This window comes from Podarcis muralis, chromosome 9 (genome assembly GCF_964188315.1).
Source record: "Podarcis muralis chromosome 9, rPodMur119.hap1.1, whole genome shotgun sequence".
NCBI lineage: Eukaryota > Metazoa > Chordata > Lepidosauria > Squamata > Lacertidae > Podarcis > Podarcis muralis.
In genome coordinates, this window is record NC_135663.1 from 46844998 (window position 1) to 46864451 (window position 19454).

Genomic DNA, 19454 nt, shown 5'->3' on the forward strand with positions numbered 1-19454 from the left:
TTTTGTGGGTTGAAATAGCAAACGGTCCACACATTTATATCTACATATTAAATCTAAGACTGGGCAAGTTGAATGGGAGAGACACATAGTACAATTCTAATATGTGTTGATTCGGAAGGAAGACCCACTCTGCTGAGTAGGGTTTCCTCTCTGGTAAAAATATATATATGTATCTTGTGAACCGCTCTGAGATCTTCTGATGAAGGGCGGTATAAAAAATTTAATAAAGAATAAAGTAAATAAATGAATAGGCCTGTAATAATTCGGACTTTCACCAGGTCATAGACAATAACCCCGGAGCGCCAGGACCTCAGCAGTTATCCTGAGCTGCATCTTGTCCACAAACGTAGCTGAAAGGTTAATGTTAAAGTAAGATATATTTAAATAACTTTGCATGTTGATGGAGAGAGAGACGAAAAGTTGGCCACAAACAAAAACAACAAAACATACTGGTTGGTAGGCCTTCGATGGCAGATTCTGAAATCCGATTCACGCAGCTGAATCAGGGCCTTTTTCTAGTGTGCAGCTTTTAAACAGAATCTAAAGGGATATGAAGTCAGCACGTAAAAATTGTGGATAGTTATTCTTTTCACTTCTTCAGGCTGTGATGCACTGCGGCTTAAGCTTCCCCGCAGGAAAATGAAAAGCAAATAGCGCATTCTCGGCGGCTCCCAACAAGGGCCGACCTCCTAAAACTTTGCATTTCCCACCTATTTCAATGCAATCCACTTCCAAACAAGCAAACCTTCAGATTCCCAGCCTACAGTTTACCCCTACACAAATAAACGATTTTCGCGGGCTCTTAAAATAAATCACCGCAGCACGGCTGAAGCTGTAGAGAGAGCAACACCCCATACTGAAGACATTATAGATAAGTGAAGTCCCATTGAAATCAAAGGGAGCTAATTCCAAGCAAATGTGTTTAGGATCGGAGCGCCTCCCTGCAATCTGGAAGCCAGCTACTCTCGCGTAGCTCCAGTTGCCTATTTAAAACAAGTGACGGGAAGGAACAGAGTCCAAAAGGCACATTCCTGTCCCACATTCACATATGTGAGATGCTCACCCGACTGAAGTCAGAGGGGCTTCATTCTCTCAATAAGAGAATTTGCACGCTTTTTAGGGCCGCCTTGTTAAAGAAGTCAAACAGTAGATTCCACGGCCCCAATCCTGCGCGCTTTAACTCTGCAGGCCCCACTGAAGCCCGCGAGGCTGGCGCTCAAGAAAGCGTGCAGAGTACTGCAGCCTTAAAACCATTCCAAATAATCCTTTCAAAACAAAACAGGGAAAGTAAGTAAAGATAATTCACATTAATAAGGAAGAAGTTCTATATGCCTTCCAAACACGATTCTTTTGCTTATGCTAGTAAGGGAAAGGAGAGGCAAATGCTAGTTTTGAAGGCCATGATGGAGAATTAAACACACTTGTGAGCTATACTGTATCTGAAAATCATTAAACACCATGGCATATGCTACTATCACTTTTTTTTTTTAAAGTATATTCCATTCTCGCAAAACTGTTGCCCACAAGCAGAATACATTTGCATGGAAGCGAGTCCCTAGGGAGTTAATGCTGCACGCTAATGCTAGTGGATGGGGTGCAACCCAGGTTCGCACGTGTTTACCCCCAAGTAAGTGATCATAGGACTAGACAGGGTTACAGGGCGATCCGCAGCCGACAAAAACCATCCAGGGATTTCAATTAGAATGTGGACTGTTTCCTGGTCCCATTGCACTGGGCCAGAAAACCAAATCTATTTCGAGGCAATTTGCTTCCCGAGAAATGTACTGTATTCGGGATCATGAGGCTAATGACCGCAGCCTGGCGTGGCGTCTCATCCTGGGAAGATTTGCAGGGAAGCAAAAGTCCCACGGATCAGAGCAGAATTCCCTGCCTTGTTCACTGTAGAAAGTCGCCCTCGCCACAACCCTCCAGATTTCTGCGTCAACATGCAGGGGGATGGCTCTGCGAGGGTGATCTGACGGAGGCTACCAACCCGATCCTATGCATGTTTACTCTCAAGTGAACAAACGCGCCTAGCAGAGAGGGAAGTGGGGTCTCCTTGAGGATTAAAGAAACTTCAGTGAAACACCCGCCTTGCATCCAGGCGCTTCGTCCTCTCTGCGATGCGCGTTTCCAAACCAGCTGCAGAAGATTCTCTCCTTGGCTGTGGCTCATTCATTAATTCCCCCTCTCGGATTACCTACCAAATAGTTGCTGCGGCCTCTTAAGCCATTATTGCCAGCCAGGAGGCGACGCGAGAGAAAAGGATCCTGATCTTTTTCTCAGGCCTCTCTATCTCTTCCCTCCCTGTGGCGCTGGTTGCGCAGCGGTTATCATCCCAGGGAAGGGAGTGGGGGGTGGACAAGGCGACGGAGAAGTTCAGGCCTGACCTTAGCGAGAACTTTACAGATAGAGAGGGAGAGAGAGACGCTGCCAGGCTCGTCCCCAGTTCCCAGCGAGTCGCTGCCCGAAAGGACCACGTCCCAAGAAGCGAGAGAGGGCCTTATCAGGCTCGCAGCTCCCGCGCAGCGATCTGGGGCCAGGGCTCCTGACATCCCAATCGACCATCAATTTACCTTCCACCGCCCCGCTTCCCCATTTAGCTTTTAACGTCAAAAGCTACATTTTTGTCGGCTCCGGCCTGTCTAGGGCTCTTGCGATTTAGCTCCAGGAATGATTGCTCCTGAGAAAATAGCAACAGCCCCATTACCGAGCAATTAAAAAGGATCTCTCCCCCCCACCCTTTCCCTCTCCCCCTCTTAACCCTCGCCCGCCCACCCGCCATCACCTTTCAGTGGGTCCGATGGCCCCACTCGTTTAGACAAAGAGAGGGAGGAGGAGGAGGACTGGAAGCCAAAAGTCCTATTGATCATCTGGTGGAAAGGGGGGGAAATGCCGGTCAGTCAGCCGGCCACTACCTGGTCTGTTTCTATGGTTGAGATCCTCTGCGCACACTTAGAAATACCGCTTCACGGAAGTCAAAGGACTTCTTGGGTTTTTTTTGGGGGGGGGGGGCTTTGATGTCTGAGAGCTTAGATCCCTAGCGATCGGTACACAAATTTAAGGCCTGGCCCGGCAGACACTGTTATTATTCTCGTGCTGGACTCTTATTTCTAGCACCTGGGGTCGAAAATGGTGCAACCGAGCTAGTATCTATGATTACTTGGAAGCCAGCGCCGCGGATTTCAGTTTCTCAAGTAAACGTGGGTAGGATTGCAGTCTCAAAGCTCTTGACTTTGGGTGGGATCCTGACGATTCTGTAGCATCTTTCGATTCTAGGAGGGGGGAAGCTTTAAAGTAATGCATAAACATGTTCACACGGAGTTAACAGTCTCTCTCTCTCTCTCTCATACCACCTAAGCGACTGGATGATCGACTATTTCGACAATATGACGGGCCCCAGGAAGAGTGGCATTGGTGACCGTGTGAGCTCGTGCGTACACGTGTGTGAGAGAAAGCCTAGATCGCTCAAGTATGCTCTCTACTGCAAACAAACAAGTGCAGGTTTTCCTTTTCTGCTGCTGCTTGGGAAGGAAGCGTTGAGAAGTTTGAATGAGGAATAATTTATTAATTAAATTGGGGGGTTCCTAAAAGAAGAGGTGGTGGTGAAGAATCGACCCTTAAGTACTCGCTGCAGCCTCGGGACATAGACCCGCTTCTTCTAATATCCTAGTTCAAAGCACTGCGTGGATGTAACAGTGCAAACATAACATAGAAAGACTTGCCAGTTGATATTCTGGGCCAGAAATCTACAAACACGCGAGGACGGGCGGCATGTGGGAGTGGGAAGTTTGCGCGATCCTGGAACCAGTTGTTTCTCTTCTCTATCCAGAACTTTGGATAGCGTTGAGCAAGATCTACGAAAAATCGTACTGGGTTGGAAAGGAGAGATTGGATCCAGCTACAACAGCAGCTGGAGTTAACTTTTTTGAAAAGAAAAGTGTGAGGTGGGGTTGGGGGGGGGGGAGAGGGAATGTTCCTTCCCAGGCAAGTGTCTGTAAACACAGCTCTTCCCAGCCTCAGCTACCTGACCCCGGGACTGGAAGAGGGCACACCACGTTGGCCTCGTTGTTGTAACCTCGCAACCTTCCTGTTGTCAAGGCGGCCTGGCCAGCGGTGTAAAAGGCCCCTGCTTATCTTTTTATGGGCAGCTGGAAATCTACCTTCTCTCATCGTCAGAGCACGGCCAGGGCGAGCCATTTAAAAGAAAAGAAAAAAAGGGGGGGAGGGTTTCAAAAAACAACAGCCACGCACATCAGAGACATCTGGGGCAGAGCCAGCCAGCCTGCGCGGATGTCTTGTTCCATTCACGCCGGGAGCCCGGGGGCTACAGATCTATAAAAGTGAGCTCGGGAGAAAGAATGAAAAATCCTCTCGCTTAACCTTGAAAGCCCGATTAAGACCCAAGCAAGCTTCCTCAGGGGACAAGCTTAAACCCCACGCAAAACGACGGACGCCATTCGGTTCCTAAGTCCTCAACCTAAACTCCGTTAGCGCCGCTTATGTTTTCAGGCCGGTCAAGAAAAGGCTGAAAAGAAAACTCAGGACTGAGCAGCAGTATTGGGAAATTTTGGGCAATGCTGTTGCGAAGAGGGAGCGTGGTCCTTTAAAAAGGGACGAGAATGGCGGGGCTTTCCTATTTCGCGACACCAGCGTTTCTTCGGGTTGTTAGAAGCCAGCGGCACCTTATGGAGGCGGTTTCTAGCCCTGGTCAGTTTCAAGGAGGTTCAAGGCTGTTTGCCCGGCCTGGTGGCGTTTCCACCCCAAGAGAAGTTTCGGTAGCACAAGCCCATTTTATTCTCTTCCTCGCTCCCCTTAAGAACATTACAGAGCCCAATTCGGAAGCCCTTGCCAGAGTAGGATTACACTTATACACACACACACACACACACACACACACACACACTTTAAATAAATGGACTCGCTGCAGTCAATTGGAAGGAAAAGTGCAACCCAGGAGAGTTTTAGGGAACCACAAAGTTAATATCCAGGTCACCGTATCTCACTGTAAATCTTGCATTTCTCCCCTTTCCGAAATCCCTAGCCTTGCTCCCTGTTTCATACTTGACATAAAGCTCCAAGTTACATAATCACTTATACGGTATACCGAGGTTTCCTAAACCATCTTTGGCCTGGCCCCAGCCAAAGCACGAGGGCGCTTCCACAGCACAAACCTCTCCCTACAGCGCCCTGCCGGTTGCCACCTCTGAAAGCAATACGCCGAGAAAAACAGCTCGCTCCGATAAGCTCGAAATAAATATCCAGATTAGCTCCCGTCCGCAGTATCCTCCCCCATTCGCAAGCAAACACCTTTAGAAATCACTAATTTATTACAGCTTCAGTAAAACTAAACAGCCTCTCTCACTCCTCAGAGAAAAGAAAGCAAAATTTGTTTCTGACTTGATCTAGTGCTCTACTACGGCCCATATAAAGTACTATAAAAATATCAACCTGAAAAATAGTATTTGGCCCAGTGTAAATGCTTCCCTGCCCCCTGAGCACGGGTGGAATTTACTTCCGCGGAAACGTGGTCAGGATCGCAGCCAAAGTCTCGAAAAAAATATATATATCTCCCGCCTTTGATATTTCTCTTTTACCCTTTCACCGGGGTCAAAACAAAAGGCATAAGCTTACTACCCCATTCCTATGCCGCGCGTTTACTCGGAAGTAAATGTCACCGCTTCCAACGAGGCTTTCGCAGGCAACACCAGCCCACAGGAGCTCAACTTGATATGTCATCCTGGCCATTTACTTCCAAACGTTAGCTATTGTCTAGCTAACGTTTGGAAGTAAATGGCCAGGATGACAATAGCAAAACTCAGGAAGGAAAGGGGTTAAAAAAACATTTCAAGGCATCGAACATTTTCGTTTTAGAAAACACACACACAGTGGTTTATTGAATACGTACAGCGTTTACACCTTTGCGTTATTAAATTCAGCTCCACGGACGATTCGTTTTTACTTTTATTTTAATTTTTAACTTTCGGTTCGCTTCCTTAAGGACCGAAGTGCACTTGGACAAAAGAGCTGTCGCAAAATCTCTCCCAGCTCTTTGAGCGACCACAATGGGGAAAAGGACAAACCTGGGAAGCCCCGGACTCGGCCCAAGACGCAGAAATGGTGGGCTCCTGCTTTGAGATCGCCATCAACACGTTGACCCAACGGGGCAAGTATTAAACACATACACTTCACATGACACCCTAATGCCTGCCAGATTTCTTTCTTTCTTTTTGTCCCGTGTGTTCTATACAAATAAAGCAAAAATAACATTCAATGAAGGGGAGAGAGGAGGAAGGAGGGGGGAAAAAACAAAACAAGAAACTATGGAGACGCCATTATCCCCCTTACCACGCCGGAGTTTTCTTCTTCATATATTCAAATACGGAATGCTTTTCTTCCAAGATCCGCGGGTTTCTTTTTGGGTTTTTTTTAAAGGCGAGACTAGGGGAGGGAAATTGCACATAAATAAACCAGACGATTCCAAAACAACAACAACAACGAGTCCTCAGCTCGGCAGCGGCTCTCTCGAAGGCGCAGAGAGTCCCCCTGCAAGACGAGGCTTCTTCGGGCGCTCCTTCCCTGCAGTCCTGCGAGCGCCTCATTGCTTGAGCTCCAGAGCCCACACGTGCTGCGGCCAGCCCGTCCTGCCTTTCGTCTTCTTGTCGTTGCTGCTCACTGTACTTTTCAGGATCTCGTTCTGTTCCGGGAGAGGAGACGGAGAAGAGAAACAAAGAGATTATCTCCCTGCGTTTTATCTGGGTTAACCTCCTCCCGCCCGCACCTCTTTGGCAGGAGGGAGGCGTAGAAGGAGCCTCGGTCCGTTTGCTGAGAGGCCTCGGAGCAAGCGGAGCAAGCTCTTCTTCTGAAACGGGCTTTCTCGCAAAACGTGGAGGGATCAGATCCACACACTTAACACAACCCAGCTAGGCTTCCCTGAGCCTTCTGAGCAGCCGCTGTGTGTATAGGATCGCCCGAGGAGCCGGATGCAGCGCAAAAGCGCAACCCTTGGGAAGGAAAGCGGCTCCCACGGCGACCCAACACGCGTCTACTCAGTTAAAGGCCTGGGAGTTCTGGGGGGTTTACACCCAAGCGAAGCTTGCACTGAATTGTAGCCTCATCTATAATATAGTATTTGTTGTGGCCTGCTTATTTTTCCGGCTTAACGGTTTTCTGAATCGGCTCGCTCTCCAAACGCGAGCGAACAGTGTTTCTCCAAATATAGGATGAACTTTATTTTAACTATAAAAGACTTTCATATTTGCAGGCGTTGGACACACACTTTAAAGCAAAGCAAAGCAAAAAAAAAAAAAAAAGGCCTTCGGCTCACTGAACAGCCCAATAGTGTATAAGCTACTGTACCCAGAATCTCAGGTTGCTGGACAAATGGCCTGTGAGGTTGTGGGATATGTGTCTAAGTAAACACTGAACCTACAAAATAAATCAGCCCCCACAAACGACTTTGCATCTACTCATTCATCATTCTTCCCTCCACATCTCAATACTGTCTACACAATAACTCTCTCTCTCTCTCTCTCTCCAACTGAATGGAAAACGAATAGATTTAAAATTCCCCTATACACACACGTGTTGCATATGTTTACTGGTTATAAATGGCCAAGTCACAAGGAGGGATAAGACCCAGGGATTCCTCTTGGAGACGACAGTCACCAGAGCCTGCTTGTAGCCTTCCTGTATTTCCAATAAAGTCCCTTCCAAGGCAATGAATGCCCTCATCCCGGTATCCCAAGTTAAGGAATTAATGTGTGAGATGTGCTGTATAGCTTCGCCTCTCCCCCATGTTAACTTAGACCCTGAGCAGACCTGGAAGCAGCGACCGCGGGTTTTCTTGTGAAATAGACATGCTTAGGATCTGAGAGTACTGGTCTGCTGAGTATTGTAATATGGGCAATATCCGAGTCCCCAAATACTTGGAAATATCCTCCCACCACCACACCTTGGGGGATCCTCTCTTTCGAATATTGTGCACTCAAACCTTTTTTTAAAAAAAATGCCAGTTCAGAGTGCTAAATGCAATTATTTGGATATCCCACCTATTTCAATGGAAGATGTTTCCTAGAGCTTTAGGATAACACAGCAAATGTATGGCGTCTACTTTGGATTTTTATTTTATTTAAAAATGCATCCCAAGTGTTTTTGTTCAGGATTGTAACCTTAACCATTCTAATCCGGGTTGAGATTCAATTTCCAGCTCTTGGTCCCTTAGCAACTGCTGGTTTTTTTTTTTAAAAAAAAAACCCTTCCCGATTATATTTAAAGAAAAACAGAAAACTTGTGATTGTAACCGGTTTCCTCTTCCCGCTCGCGATTAACTAGGCGTATTCTATAGGTTAAATTCTTGGAGGAAAGGAAGAGGGCATGATATTTTGAATTATTGGTGGAAGGCGGAGCTCGCCCCGCAATACATTTGCCTGATGGGATCAAAGTAAATAGAACCTTCCTGACTTACTGTGCGATCAACGCGTAGCTCAGGAACTCCAGTTAAAGGGTTCAATATTACTATGACTTGCAGATTGCAGCCTTATGAGGAAGTGGGTTCCAAACACACACACAACCCTCCGCTGGACTGCTGCCTGGGACAGCACATCTGAAACCCCACTGATCTGTGTGTGTGTGTGTGTGTGTGTGTGTGTGTGTGTGTGTGTGTGTGTGTGTGTCCCCTACTCTTTCCCCAAAGGGATCTGTCTTTGTCGACGTTTCTTTAAACCGCAGGCTCTCTCAGGAGATTTGCTGGCTGGGGCCTCAATCCACAACTCATCAGTTCCAATCCACAACTCACTAATTTAAAGACAATCCCATTTGCTATAAGGGAGAGTCTCTTGAAATCAGCGACTTGTCGATTAGGAGAGCAAGCCGATTAGAGTTCAGCTCAGAAAGCGGAGCCGGGACATTTCCACTCGGATCCGCAACTGAGGGTGAAAGCGAAAGGCTGGCATTGAAACTGACTAGGAACTTGTCCCTGGCATCAAGGGACATTGATTGTGACATTTTGTGACATTTTGTCTTGTGACATTTTGGTTACCTTAAGAAAGGCATTGTCCTAACGTGGATTTTGGACTTTGTTTCCAAATGGATACGTTTGAAAATGGTCCCTTCGGTTTTCACGGCGGCTTTACTTTCGAAGGGAGTCTGCGTTTAGGGTCAAGGGTTTAGGGATGGCCTCTGAAACAGCTTCAGTCCAAAGCCTACTAGTTTAACCGGTTTGCGGAGCTTTTGCCTATGCTTCTTAAACAAGGCTGCAGAAATTAAAATCACTCAAGAGGCTGGTTCAAGTGAAACGAATGGGGTTTACGGGAATCCCCCCCAATAAAGGCTGGGGTCCTTAAATTTAGAGCGTCAGAACAATGTTCCAGCGAAGCCAGTGGGAAACATCCCATTCCATACGTTTTGAAGGGCCAAGAAGGATTACTATGGGATAGCGAAGAACAATCTCTCTAAACCAGTTTGTGTCTCCCCTCGCCCCGCGATGCTGCTGAACTACAAAGCCTTGGCCCTGCTGGCTGAGGCTGCCGGGAGCTGTAGCCCCCCATGCCTGCCCTAAGGCCTCTCAAGTCGGGGAAGGAAAGTGATGGAGTGGCTCCCGCTTGCGCGTTCCCTCCGTGGAATCTTCCACATATTTACGGATTTACAGCCTTCCTATCAAATAAAGAACGTGTGTGCGAGAGGGGAGCCTGTAAACGAGCCGGGTCCTACCTACTGTAATACCATCTGGAAGAGGATAGGGAAGTATTTCACGTGTCCAACACGTTGGTTTCCCACAGCCCAGAGAGCAACCTTCGCAGCTGCGATCTTCCTTGGGTATGAATGGACTTGGAGCTCAAGCCAAAGTTTTAGCAGAGGCTGCCCTCAGAATATTTCCTTGGAAATTAAATCCCATGGAAAGCAAGGACACGGGACGCTCCTTTCCCCCACAATAAGGTGGAGGCAACCCTTCCACACGTTAACGGGATTTTCCCCAAAGCAACTAACTGCGTTCTTAGGTACACCCTACTGGTTTCAATGGAGCTTTGCTCCCCTTCGAGAAGCTTAGATCTCCCTTTCCATTCCATTCTCTCGGGACGTAGCCTTACAACCCGATCCTAGACGTGTTTGCACTTCACAGGGCTATGCTTTTCAGGGGCTCCACGAAGTCCTCTTTGGACACACTTTCCCTAAAGCACTGGGGCGGGAAACCAGTGGTCCTCCATGGCTTGATGGGCTACACCTCTCATTCCCAACACCCTTGACCATTGGCCATGGGGCCGAGGAAAACTGCATTCCGACAGTCGCTGGAATAGGAGGAGGAGGCCGCCTCTCTGTTCTTGACTGCTAAGGAAGCAGACTTGGAGAGCAGCTACTTCTGGGGGAAAGAAGGCCCGGCTCCCCACTCAGGAGAAGAGCGTCCTTCTTGGGACTGGGCTTGGCAGTGTGTGTGGTTGTGCTCCAGCGCTCCCTCCCCACTCCCTCCCTCCTTCCCTCCCTCCGGGGCCGTACTGACCAGCTCCTTCTTCCTCTTGTCCTCCTTGACGTCGGTCTTCTTGATCTCGGCCTTGAAGGCCTCGGCCTCGCCGTTGGCGTCGTCCTTCGCCAGGAGGTCCATGAGGTAGGCGATGTAGCTGGTGGCCAGGCGCAGCGTCTTGATCTTGGACAGCTTGGTGTCGGCGGGCACGTTGGGGATGCACTCGCGCAGCTCGGCGAAGGCGCTGTTGATGCTCTGAGTCCTGCGCCTCTCCTTGCGGTTGGCCGTGCCGCGCCGCTTGACCGGCCGCGGGCCGCCCCCTAAACCCGGCGGCCCGCCGCCGCTGCCCGGGGGGGCCACGCCGCCCACGTAGTGCGCGGGGGGCTCCAGGCCCGGCGCGCCGTTGGCGTACTCGGGGCTGTAGGAGAGCGCCATGCCGTAGTCGGGAGGAGACATCTCCGAGGGGTGGCTGCTGATCAACCAGCCGTGGAAGTAGGGGTTCTCCTCGTGGCCGCAGCGGCTGGCGGCGGCGGCTGCGGCTGCGGCTGCTGCTGCGGCGGCGAAGGGGTAGCCCTCATGGTGGACCACGGGGTGGTGCGGGAAGCCCCCGACCAGACTCATCGCCGGGGCCCCGGGAGCCCCGCGCCCCCGATCCGGTCCCTGGATCTGCGCTGCCGAGAAGAGCGTCTCAGCAGAGGCTGGTGGCCATCGGAGGAGAGCTGCAGAGCCCCCCGAGCCCCCTGGAGGCAGCAGGATCAGGGCCTCCCGCGGCACTCATGCGGCCCGGGAGGTTGGGGCTGAAGGGGCGAAGGAAGACAAGAAAGGGGAGCAGGGTCCCCCCTGAAAAGAGGGTCCCCTCCCGTCTCCAAGAGGTGAGTTTCCCTCGCTGTCTTTTCCTGTGGCGTCTTCTTAGAGGGATTTTAAATATATATATGAATACAACTTGGGGGGGGGGATGTTTACTTACACCTGCATTTTCCTCCGACAGCCTCCCCTTGGCTGGAATGTCCCCCCCAGCTTGCCCAGTGGGTCCAGTTCCTTCTCCTCCCTGGACGGGAAGCGACTCCTGCGGTTAAATCTGACCGGCTCCCATCCACTTTGCTGGCTGCTTCGCAGCTGCCCCACCAGGGAAATCCGCAGCTCTTCCTCGCCCCGATGGAGAAGCTGAGGAAGAGGACGAGAATGAAGAAGATGGTGGTGCTGGCGACGATGGAGGGGGAAAAAAATCAAGGCTCAAAAAAGGCTTCCCGGTCTCGGAGCTGCTGAGGGCACTGGTCGAATTTCCCAGCCGATCTCCATGTACAGCTACATGTTTAGGGCAGCTCGGGTTAATATATGTCGTCAGAGGCTCCCCGGGCCAATCCGGGCAGCCGGGAGGCGGGGCCTCCCTCTGCGGGCCATAAAACTTTTTTTGATCTTCGCGCTGCTAATTGTTCGGCTTCTCTTTTAGGATTGGCTGCGGTTCCTATCCATAATATAATTAAAACAAACGAGGCAAAGGGTCCCCCCCTCCAAGCATCAACAGAGGTTAACGCGAGGGTTTAACAACGTTTCGCTGTAAGTATGCGGGCGTGCATGCATTTATTTGGGTTGATGATATGGAGAGCCAGATGGAGGAATAGATAGACAGGCTGATAGATGTAAGGACTAAAATAGCTGATTATCTCAATTAAGGTGTTCTATGGTTCCAAGGTTTGGAATATACTCTGCATGGAATATAATTATGTTATTCTAATTATAATGCACCCGTATGTGAGTATATTTTCTATCACTGTATGCTTGTTTATGATATTGCAATAGGGACTGTGTTACTCACAGAGTAGTGACAGCAGCAGCGGTGAGGTGATGGATTATGAAGTTACAAATGTTTGTTGGGACTTTTTTCAGGATTTCTTTTTAGGGTAGTGTGGGACATTCAGAATATTCCCCCCCCCCTAATGAATGCCACAGTATGCTATCATTTGGAAGTACCCCCCCCAAAAAATCAATGAGATCCATTTCTACCTACAATGTAATCGGAATCGGTGTAACAAGGAGAAATTCTCTGACAGTGTAAAATGCAATTGCAGTGGACCTTGTTAATGAGTTTCCTCCTGCAATTCACTTTACAGCAGACTTCTGGTTTGCTTAGGATTTATCTGGAGTTGTCAATCGCACTATACACGTGGCAAAAATTAAATAAGCAAAAACTAGATCGAATCAATTGCAAAGCGGGGGGGATTTGTTTCTTGTCTGTACAAAACAGTCCGTTGCCCAAAAGGCCAAGCACGGGGGTCGGGTGCAAGAGAGATTTTAAGGAATACATTACTTTTCAAAAGAAAGCAATGTGAACCCGAATCAATTTATTTCAGGAGTTTGGGCGTTCACACAATCCCTGCCTGAACTCAGCTTCCCCTTCACTTAGCCAGCCCAACTGGGTAAGTAACCAAATCTTTTTAACAGCACGTCGTGACCTTATTTTCTCCTTTCACCAAAATTTAAAGATCTGCCTGTCTTTCTCTTGTTTCACCAATAATCATAATACTGAATATATCTATCTATATCGAAATGCCTAGGCAAACTTAAAGTAAAAGGGGTTTCACTTATGAGCAGGGAGTTGTTAAAAGAGATGTTTAATAGGCAGGCCCGGCACAACGCCAACAGATATAGGGATAGATTTTTGTGCTTGGGAGATGTCGAACACATTGTAACAGGAAAAAGGATCCCCAACTGCATTTCACAGAGAAACTGGTAGCTCGGAGAAAGGAATCTGAGTACATTCCCTGTCTCCTTCCTCCGAGAAGACTCACTGGCTGGGCAAAAGAATCTTTCCAGTCTTGGCAAGAGAACTGGTAGGATTTGGAGCAGATTAGGACGCGGTTCCAAAATCGGAGTTCAACAAATCACCGATCCAGGAGAATCCTTGGAAGGAAATACGATTTCTTTATTTGTGGTCGCTTCCATGGGCTCAAATCCGAGCACATCGGCTTAACTGTTTGCACATCGCAGGCTTTTACAAGGCCCACAGAGGGGGAAAGTGTTCTTGGGTTCCTGATATTTTGAGAGAAGGAAGGGCAGATTAAACATGGAGATGCGGATCCATTCCAAGGTCGCTTCTCTTGTCTTCCAGTTTATTGGTTACAGTCTAATCTGAACGGCAAAAGTGAAGGGAAAATATTAAGGCTGCGGTCCCGTGCGCCCTTACTTGAATTACCCTCATTACAACCCTGCGGAGCTTACTCTCGAGTAAGCATGCTAGCACCGTGGCGAAAGGCTTATAGGTTCTCCCTGCCATGCATCCTCACAGCGACAGCGGTATTGAACTTCATTCAGCTGGTGCATTGCAGTGCATAGCACACCTTAGACCGGAGCGTGCCCTCGGCTTTAATATGAATGGAAATTGAATTAAAGGGCGTGGTTGCTGTTTTGCAGCTTTACTGTTTGCTGAGGGTAAAAAAAAGAAAAGTAACAAAGTCTTATACTCTGATCCTGTTCTATTCAAATGGGAGTGCAATCTGGTTTACAATTGGATTATGACTAGGATTGTGAACTTTTAACATGAGAGTATCAGGAACGGTCTGCCGCCGGCGATGATCCTAACACCAGGGAGATCCTACATAATTTTAAAACCGTTCCTCTCGTTTGCTCCGAACAGAATACTGTGCGTCTGAAATAAACCTAAGTGCACGGTATATCCCGGTGGCGTGGGTGTGTATGTGTAGCTCAGTGCGGGAGTGGAGAACTGAATTAAATATGCAGAGTAAATAGCGGTAGTATAATGGAAACAAACAGAAATATAAGCCACATGAATGTTATAATGGGACGTGCAGATCTGTTTTCAGTATATTGCGGCGTGTTCCTGTCTCAATCAAGGGCGCTCTCTTGGTTGGCTATTATTCTTTCGAAACCGTGATGTACAACGCAGGGAAGAACACCGAGTGCAATCCTAACCATTCAGTCACACGAAAATTGGGCCATGGTTTTCGGTGGGACTTGGGTCGCGCCCACTTACAGTGAAGTATGGCTGTCAGGAGAGCAGCGAGGATGCGAAAATCCGAGTCCTCACCCGGACCACGGTTGCATCCAAGCGTTTGGCCCGATTCCGATTTTCAGGTCCAGGCATATGTTGGTGGCAATCCTATGCCCACAGTTAATCTGGGAACAAGGCCCTTGGAATTCAGTGTGACTCGCTCCCGAGCAGACATGCAAGACATTGAACTGTAAGACGATTAACACCCAGATCTCCAAGCAATGTGATCCCGCATTTGGCCTCAATTGATTTGTTTGCAAGGAATATGCTTCGTTATGTGTTCTGACGCAGCAATCCTGTGCACACGTACTGGGAAATAAGATCCCTTGAACATAGGCAGCGGGACTCATTTCCTCCTAGAACAAAATCCTTTTAGATTAGGATCTGAGTTGTTTGGACCACAATCCAGTTTTGAGTTTGCGGATCCGGCTGTTCACCAAAGTTTAGCAAGAGTTCATTGCTCCAGAAAAAGCTATGAGGAGATCTGAATAATAGTTGGATGCGTTGTGGCTGGATGCATGCGTGTGCGCGCGCGCATTAATTAATCAGTGCAGAAATGTGGGCTTTGCAGAGGCTGAATGGACCTATTTGTTTGCAGACAATTTCGAGTGCAAATAAATGGCGTGCCATCTCTCAGGCGTGCCCCCAACGCAAGCCTGAAAAACTTAAGAGCGGCTGTGGTGAACCGCTGCAGCTGGTTCCCTAATATCTCCAGGGATAAAAAGCTTTGGCAAGCAAGCGGCAGAGCGAAATGCGACCAGAGCCACCTGAGATACTGATCAGAAGAGCAGCCCGCAAACCGTTTAAGGAATGCCATTTGGGGTGGGAGGGAGCGGCTTCCCTTATCTAGACGCCCAAACCGCGGCCTTTAAAGCGCCACTTCTTGATTTGCAAAGCGCGCCAATAGGATGCAGCGTCCTGCGGTTCTCAGAAGTTGTGGCTTTATTTATTTACCCCAAACCGCCAGGCCGACGCAGCCTGCGCAGGATCACTTATTTTCCTTTTCCATAGTCTCCTTTGAAATCTTCTCCACACACCGGCATGCACACTCTCCCTGCCTCACACAGATACACACCCTACAAATAATGCTAATGAAAATTGTATGCGCTTTCTTTTCCACTCAAATCCTAAAGGTGTGACTTCGTAGAAATGCGCACTGAACTCCACTACAATGCAGCACTGATTTCTTTTTCTTCGAGAGGTTTTATGATTATTTCCAAATATTGGTGCTGCTTATAAACTGTAAAACAGACAGGAGCTCACGTTCGGTGATAGTAGTATATATTATTAGCTCAGACTGAAAATCTGCACAGTTATAGGTTGCTTAAGTAAATGATGGTTTGCAGGAGAGCGGTTGTGGGATTCAGTCGAATTAGAGCAGGATTCTAAACGCTTTATTGCGGATTAGACGTGTTTAGGAGGATGGATCCCAACCGGTTTCAGTTCCAATATTTCTGCTTCCTGGGATGCAGGATAAATAAATAAACGGAGACACAGATGGAGGATGTTCAGAGTTATGGATTGCGAAGCAGGAAGGGGAGAAAAGGAAAGGTGGACGAGCAAAGGTATAAAGGGAAGAGAAAATTATAAACTAGGAGGATGGCTACGAGGAAATGCGCGGATGCTGATCTGGAGGATAAAGAGGAGGGAAGGAAAAGAAGAAGAAGAAAGAAATGAGGTTGCTCGCTTTGCCGGATTCTAGTCCCAGCAATACATTCATAACTGCTTCTTTGTTGCCTTTCAAGGGAGCTTCGTTGTCCTTCTGGCCTGAGCCTTCTCAAACTGGTGTGGAAAAGTAAAAGCAGCCTGGGCGGAACTGGAGCACCGTGGAGTGGATATTCTGCAAGTCCGAGGGAGGGCGCAGTTCAGCAAAGTGTATGTCACTGAATCGCAGGTCAAGGTATGTCCCGGAGAGGGTCCTGAACTACGGGTGCCGGGAGGGCTCCGCCTCGTGGACGCGGACAAGAGTCCCCCGTGCGCAAGGCGCTGGACAGGTGACATAGGCGGAACCGGCTAGATGGCTGCGTTGGGACCCTTTCGGTCCACGTGCTTTCAAGCCACACATTTATTTCTTGGGAGCCAAATTATTTCCCCTGCCTTCTAACTTCCCCTTTTGCTTTTAAAAATGAACCCAAGTAGGGGAAAATATGTGCTTATATTATGCTCGTCTGTATCAGAGGGGGGCGGGGAGAGGTGTACTCTTTTGCAGGCATTTGTTTTCGCTTGCAAAACTCATACCAAAGGAGCCTCAAAGACTAACTGAAGGGAATCGAAAACAAAACGCTTTTTGTGTTTTAAGAGTTAGTTTTTATTCGTCCCCCTCCCAACTTATTAACAACGAAGGAGCCGGCAAACGGCTTTTAAACTGCCACTTAAAAATGAGTTCTAAAGTCACGTAGCCAAGCGAATGGAGGAAAACAGGAATATAATGTAAGCTGTTCAGTTGTAGTTTTGATGGGTAATACAAGAGCGCTCTCCCCCTAAGATTAAAAAACAAAACACCCCTCTGCAAGCACGGGGATCTGATTCATACTGACTCGGAAACAAATTCTGAGATTTACTTCTGTGCCAGTTTTTGTTCCCCCGTATTGGCTCCTCCGCCTCTAAAGCCGCTCCCAAATACAATCAAATAACAACAGGATGAATGGGACTTGCTCCAAAATATAAGCGTCCGTAGGACTGCAGTCACTGACTTGTACTACTAAACAGCTTCTTTGGGCTCCCGGTGAAAACAGCAGATACACCAGGCGACAAGACGGTCCCCAATAAGAATTGCAACCTCTCCAAACCAGGCATCGTGTGGCCCTCGTTCTAATCTACACACTTCGGCACGTGATGTTGTCCTGCTCTTTCTTTCTTTCTTTCTTTCTTTCTTTCTTTCTTTCTTTCTCCCAAACAACCCTGCATTTATAACCCGAATAAGGCGCGGATGCTAAACAGTTTTCTTTAGAAGACAACCGCCACTTTCTCTCCCGCCTCCCTCTCGTTCGTTCCTACCCAAATTGGGATTCTAAACCGTAGTGACTTTTCGTATCCCAATCAAAACCTGTGTTTAGGATCCGGCTGCCCTGTGCTCTTTACAGCCTAACCCCGAACAGGTTGGTTCACCTGGAAGTAAATCGCAGTGAAATAAAACCAAGTCCTGGGTGTACAGTATTAATCGCCTTTGAAACCAGTTGCTCCTCCTTACATTAGCTGGTGGGTCTTGCGAGCGGGTTCTGCCAAAGTTTCAACTCAGCAATAGCTCAGCCATAGTAAGGCCAAGGAGTAGTAAATATTTGCAAGGTGGCACCTGAGGTCGTGCGCCCTTCCTCTTTCACCCCCCCCCACCAGCTGTCATCACATGATGTGTTGTTTGTTTGTTTGCATGTTTTCAACCTCGCCCTTGTATTGCAATAGCAATTCTTCCTCGTCCCCTTTCCTGGGAGCTGCACCCCACGATTTTCAATGGAGGCAAATCATTGCCTTTACCTCCTTCATCAGAATTCGCCACGTTCATGGAGAGAGAGAGAGAGAGAGAGAGAGAGAGAGAGAGAGAGAGAGAGAGAGACAGAGAGAGAGAGACAGACAGACAGACAGACAGACAGACAGACAGACAGAGAATCCTTATAGGGAAAGATAATAATGCTGACATATTTCTTATAGCTGCATATTTATATCCCGCTCTTCTCTCAGATGCGCTCCATTCGTGTCACTCCCAGCTTCTTTGGATTCCCTTTTACTGCAGACGGACTTCGAGTCATTCGCGGGTCGGGGCAGCGAGAATGGCAACGGAACAGTCTGCTTCCCAGCTCGACCAGAGGGGCTGGATGGATTTAAAGGCCGTCCTGTGACTCCAGCGGGTTTGTGGTTTGCATCTCCTCCTATTAAACCGATTAGAGGCAAGCCAGGAGAAACGGTTGGCTTAAAACGCCACAGAAACAAGTTTCACTGAAGTCATGAGGAAACACTGGCAAGCAAGCTTGATTGTGTTTTAGGGGGGTCAGGCTACAGCTTGACAGGTTTATTCGCAGAGGCCTGTATCATCTTTCCGCCAAACCTTCTTTTTCTTCAGATTATTAATTTATGCAGAAATCCGGGAGTCTTGAAGGCCAGCTGACATCTGGCGGGCTGCATCTCCCCCTCCTCTTCCCTCCCGCCCCCACCCCAGCAGTTCCAGTTACACAAATCGACTAGGGGAGTAGAAAATACTTGTTTGTGGGTGGGTGGTATCAATAAAGTGTCAGCGCTGGCTTGTTCGACGCGCCATCGAGGCACTGGAACGCTCCTAGGTTCTTAAGCCATTCCCCAATGTTATTAATCGACAAACTAGAGAACTATTTGAATGTATGAAGGAGTGCCCAAGCTCGCCGCAGATTTAAGATGCGAGGGACCCAGCTCCGATCTCAAGTCCTGTTTGAAATGCACTATGGGCAGAAATTTCTGCCCTGCTGAAGAATCTCTAAGAGAAGTCTTGCTAGGGTGACTTTCGCTTTTATATCTCTCTCTTCCTGCCCCCCTATATACAACAAATATGGACACTATATTTAAACAGTTGTTATTTGCACGGGTTCTTTCTCATCTCTACTGTAATGTCGTCGCCCCCCCCGCACATTTTATAATTTGTCTTGGGCATATTTAAAGGTAAAGATAAAAATAAACATATCTCTGTGATCTTCGTTCCATGTTGTTTTCTTTTTGCGTCTACAGACCCATGGCACAAAGTCTCTAGAATTAAGCAGAGTAAATTACATGCGATTTTGTTGCTATTCCGTGTCGTCTTTTTCTTTCAGTAATCAAATTTTAGCTGAAGGTGATAGCCTTGGAAGTAAGGCTGTCAACATTGACAATGTTTACTTGGAAGAAACTGCTCGAGCTTCATCATTTGGCGGGGGTGATTCATGGACTTCTTCCTATAGTTGCGCACAGCAAATATTAGTTGAAATCAAAATGAGTTGTAAGCAATGTTAGTCCTACTCAGAGTTGGCCCATTGGAATCAATGTGCCTAA

General features: G+C 48.2%; 1 protein-coding gene and 1 long non-coding RNA gene across 3 annotated transcripts; one reads left to right on the forward strand and one right to left on the reverse strand.

Annotated features, from left to right (window-relative positions):
• Positions 1-5862: 5862 nt before the first annotated feature.
• HAND2 (heart and neural crest derivatives expressed 2) lies at positions 5863-11756 on the reverse strand. 2 transcript variants are annotated; one of them, XR_003708222.2, is made up of 3 exons: positions 10496-11756; positions 6349-6697; positions 5863-6244 (listed from the first exon to the last, which is right to left on the reverse strand). XR_003708222.2 is itself a non-coding variant. In XM_028743974.2 (2 exons), exons 1-2 carry the CDS (start codon positions 11075-11077, stop codon positions 6599-6601), a joined length of 681 nt encoding a protein of 226 aa, XP_028599807.1. In that variant the 5' UTR covers positions 11078-11756; the 3' UTR covers positions 5863-6598. The 2 variants fall into 2 exon arrangements, 1 of the variants encoding a protein (XP_028599807.1); XM_028743974.2 differs by having other exon boundaries at positions 5863-6697.
• A 128-nt stretch (positions 11757-11884) lies between these two features.
• On the forward strand, positions 11885-19118 carry LOC114604130 (uncharacterized). The gene is made up of 4 exons (XR_003708223.2): positions 11885-12013; positions 12808-12873; positions 16211-16365; positions 18141-19118. It is a non-coding gene; the product is annotated as an uncharacterized LOC114604130 (long non-coding RNA).
• Positions 19119-19454: the final 336 nt, after the last annotated feature.

What these genes read in the sequence shown, in the direction of transcription:
- HAND2 (XM_028743974.2), bottom strand. Translation starts at nt 11,077, where the DNA reads ATGAGTCTGGTCGGGGGCTTCCCGCACCACCCCGTGGTCCACCATGAG. An exon ending in ACAAGAGGAAGAAGGAGCTG is followed by an intron (nt 6,698 to 10,495) that starts GTCAGTACGGCC and finishes CTCCCGGAACAG; the next exon opens with AACGAGATCCTGAAAAGTAC.